The sequence below is a fragment of the Nymphaea colorata genome, chromosome 3, assembly GCF_008831285.2.
Source record: "Nymphaea colorata isolate Beijing-Zhang1983 chromosome 3, ASM883128v2, whole genome shotgun sequence".
Lineage (NCBI taxonomy): Eukaryota > Viridiplantae > Streptophyta > Magnoliopsida > Nymphaeales > Nymphaeaceae > Nymphaea > Nymphaea colorata.
The window spans coordinates 13,060,246-13,064,054 of record NC_045140.1 but is presented as its reverse complement, the minus strand read 5'-3'; the positions used below and the strand labels follow the sequence as shown (position 1 = coordinate 13,064,054).

Here is a 3,809-nt window from a genome sequence, read left to right as displayed (position 1 = left end):
TTCCCCTTTTGATTTAAGAAAAAAAAAAAAAAAAAAAATTGCAACCACTGTAGCCAGCCTTGCATATATTCCGTCTCTTTCCAGCACCAAGATCTGGCTCACACCATGTGAAACAGGACTCCAGCTTGGTTAAAAAAAGAAAAATAGAAGCACTGCTTCACTCATAGGTGCTCGTCAGTTGTACCAAACGCCTCTTCCAGTATAAAATTTCAATTACCATATCAAATCGAAGGGTTCTGTGACGTTACAGAACTCGAGAAGTCAGCAAAAGGAATGAAGAAATAGGAGATTTTGAGAGATCAAGTTCACAGAGAAAGGAAGATGATCTGTCATGCTGCGAGGAGGAACCACAGGGCTTATGCATTCGGAGTTTTCTCTCTGGTCATGACTGCCTCAGGCTTCTGCTTCTTCTTCCTTTTCTGCGTCCCAAGAGTTGGCGTCTTGCAGCGCAGCTCAAGTTGGAAGTTCAGTTTCAACCTTCGGCTAACTGAACCTCCGTGGCTTTGGGGGTCTCAGGAAGTGAGTTCTTGATTCTGTTCTTAAGTTGGTATCCGTTGATTTCTTTTTCTCTCCTTTCTGAACTCATTAATGGGCAATTCTCTGTATGAAAATTTTGGCGACCAAGATTTTGGTGTTCTTGTTACTTTCTGCAACATCAACCATGTGCATCGTTCAGATCTAAAGCTTCATCTTTCTCCTCAAATTCTCTGACGTCTTCTCTCTATTCTTGAGAACAAATTCTCTGAACCAAGATTTTAACGTTCTTTGTTCTGTCTGACCAACCATATCTAAGTTGGTTCTGATCTTGCGCTTTGTGATTTTTTCTTAAATATTCTGACATGAATTTAATGACGAAATCATCTTTTCTTAGTTTTCTTTATGGTAGCTTATAAGCTGCCCTAGAGTAATTCAGTCTGATCTTTTCCATGCCATTAATTAAAGTGGTTGGTAGTTTCCAATGAAGAGGGATCGTGACAAAACAAAACATTCTGGTTGAAAATCCATGCCGTTGATTTCTGTCATGCTCTGCACTTTTATGTCTGTGAATCTACAGTAATTTTTGTCACAAATCTCACCATCTTTGGAATTTGAGCAATTTTGTTGTTCCTTTGAGTCTGATATCGTGCCCCAAAACGAGAACGATTTGCGTAACAGTGCCATTTACCAATTCCGAAAATATGTCGTCTCATCATGAGGTTAAATTGATAAAAAATTTCTGCCGTGCTTTTATGAAGTTGATCATATTTTAGTGTCCTCCATAGTTGCATTCATTTCAACACTTCCAGAAGAAATGCTGGAAGTAACAGAACCTTGCTGATGAAAAATTGCTCTGCGATGTATCGCAAGACTTTCAAACTTATGCCAGATTTAAGGATAAGTGAATCCCGCAAATACTGTTGTGGGGAATCAGTTTTCTTACTTTGTTTTGGCATTTCTCTTCACTCAGCAAAGTCAAAACTCAGTTTTAGGCTTATTTTACATTGTTCTAGTACTTTTCTTCACTATGTTTTACTTTTGGGGCTGAACTTCCCCCACTAACTTTTTTCTTAGCTGAGACTCTGCACAGTTCAGGTTGTCAACTGAGCTGAATGCAACAAAATTTGATTTCTATTGTATTTAGATTATCTGAATCAAAACCATTTATCTCATCAGCTGATCCCACTAAATGGCTAATTATGTTGGATGATGAACAGGCCAACCAAAATGAAATTTTGGAAGGAGTATTAAACAGAGCAGCGATGAGGAACAGAACAGTCATCTTAACCACACTGAACAAAGCATGGGCTGCTCCTGGTTCTATCATCGATCTCTTTCTTGAGAGTTTCAGAATTGGAGAACAAACTAGCGATCTACTAAACCATTTGGTTATCATCTGTTTGGATCAAAGTTCAGTCGAAAGATGTGAGTCAATACATTCACATTGTTTCTTGCTCAGTACAGAAGGCACAGACTTCTCTGCTGAAAAGCTCTTTGGAACACCCGATTACCTGAAGATGATGTGGAGGAGGATCAAGTTCTTGCGGACTGTTCTGGAATTGGGTTTCGATTTCGTTTTCACAGTAATTCCAGCACATCTTGAGCTTAATCTTCATACTTTGAAAATGGTTGTTGGATGCATGACCAAAAAGTGGATTTTTTTTTTCCTCTGCATTTGGCTGGACCATTTCCAGCAACCACAAACCCCATTTGTTCTCATTTGTTAGTGAAGGAAAATCCTATGATACATCAAAAAACTTCATTTTTATAGTTAACAGATAAACCAATTACACAAGTAGAACGAAATATCTTAAGGTTTGATGGTCCAACTTAAAGATTTGTGTCATAACCATCCAGGTGACATATTTTGAAATTAAAGCAGAACACAAAAAGCTGGAAGATAATAAGAAGGTTTAAGATGGACTCAACGCTTCAATTCTTAGAATCAAGGGTTCTTTTTATTCATTCTTAAGCCCCAGCGTCTCTTTCACGCAGTGATCATCTGACTTATATGCTTACAAATGAAAGGCTTCTGTCTGATCTATTTTAACTTTTCCAGGATGCAGACATAATGTGGTTCAGAAATCCATTCCACCAATTCTTCCCAGATGCAGATTTCCAGATAGCATGCGACAAATTTAATGGCAATTCATCAGACGTGAACAACTTTGTGAATGGTGGTTTTAAATATGTGAAATCAAACCACCGAACAATTCGGTTCTATGAATTTTGGTACAACTCAGGAAAGTTCTATCCTGCTCTCCATGACCAAGATGTGCTGGACATCATTAAAAAGAACAGCTTCACCAACGAAATTGGTCTGAAGATGAAATTTCTTGACACTGCTTATTTTGGTGGGTTCTGCGAGCCTAGCAAAGACATGAACAAGGTCTGTACAATGCACGCAAACTGCTGCATTGGCCTTCAGAACAAACTAAGTGACTTGAGACTCACCCTTGACGATTGGAGAAACTTCACTGTGCAGACCACATTGGAGAGGAGTAGACCCCCAACTTGGAGGGCACCAAAAAGTTGTCACATGTGATTCAAGATGCTTATTCAACTGCAAAAAGAAAGAGGTCAATATGCCCAATAATTGTTTCCCTCTACAGAATGCCTCCTGTTCTTGGTCAATTTGGGAATTCTGGATTTTACAGTGCCACAATTAAGTGCTTCATTCATGATGCAGAAAACGAAACTGAGTGGGTGAAATTAGGAATTTTGAGTCAACAAAGTCTCATCCTTAATCACCTCCATCAATGGTGAAATAGAAGCTTGGAATCGTTGTCAGATGCTTCAATTTCAGTGGAAAAAAAAAAAAAAGATGGTGGTATTCATCCATTACAAAAATGTTCCTTTTGACTTGGAACTGATACCGGATTACTTGAACACACTCAGAAGATAAAGCAAAGTGACAAAAAAAGAACAAAAGATGCCGGCGTCCATCAATTGCAGATAGTTCTGTCGGCATTACAGAGTCAACAGAAGGAAAAAAGAAAAAAAGTAACCAATTTTGACAAAACTGTTCCAGTATTTGCCATTATTATTCCTTCGGAAGCTGACTGCAGTTCGGCACATCAATCAACTATTCTATTCTGGTTAAACCAGTGAACCTACATTTAACTGTTGGAATCAAAAGCCCCAACATCAAAAAGTTGGTAAAATTTCATTTTGAATAAAGCTTCATTCTATACATTTAGATCCTTTTTCAAGCCAAACGACTATCCCTTTAATTACTAAACAACGTGCTTATCTTTTGCTTATGCACTCTCTTAAATTTCATTATATATTCTACAGCAATATTTTTCGGAACCTTTTTTCTCAAGCTTATG

The 3,809-nt window shown here is 38.1% G+C and overlaps 1 protein-coding gene across 1 annotated transcript; it reads left to right on the top strand.

Moving 5' to 3' along the window:
- Positions 1–3,714, top strand: LOC116249503 (uncharacterized protein At4g15970-like). The gene is made up of 3 exons (XM_031622618.2): positions 1–519; positions 1,695–2,060; positions 2,537–3,714. The coding sequence occupies exons 1-3, from the start codon at positions 322–324 to the stop codon at positions 3,020–3,022; spliced, it is 1,050 nt and encodes a 349-aa protein (XP_031478478.1). The 5' UTR covers positions 1–321; the 3' UTR covers positions 3,023–3,714.
- The last annotated feature ends 95 nt before the right edge of the window (positions 3,715–3,809 follow it).

Coding starts and splice junctions, on each gene's coding strand:
- LOC116249503 (XM_031622618.2), top strand. CDS start 322: ATGATCTGTCATGCTGCGAGGAGGAACCACAGGGCTTATGCATTCGGA. Junction 520..1,694: donor GGCTTTGGGGGTCTCAGGAA/GTGAGTTCTTGA, acceptor GATGATGAACAG/GCCAACCAAAATGAAATTTT. Junction 2,061..2,536: donor GTTTCGATTTCGTTTTCACA/GTAATTCCAGCA, acceptor TAACTTTTCCAG/GATGCAGACATAATGTGGTT.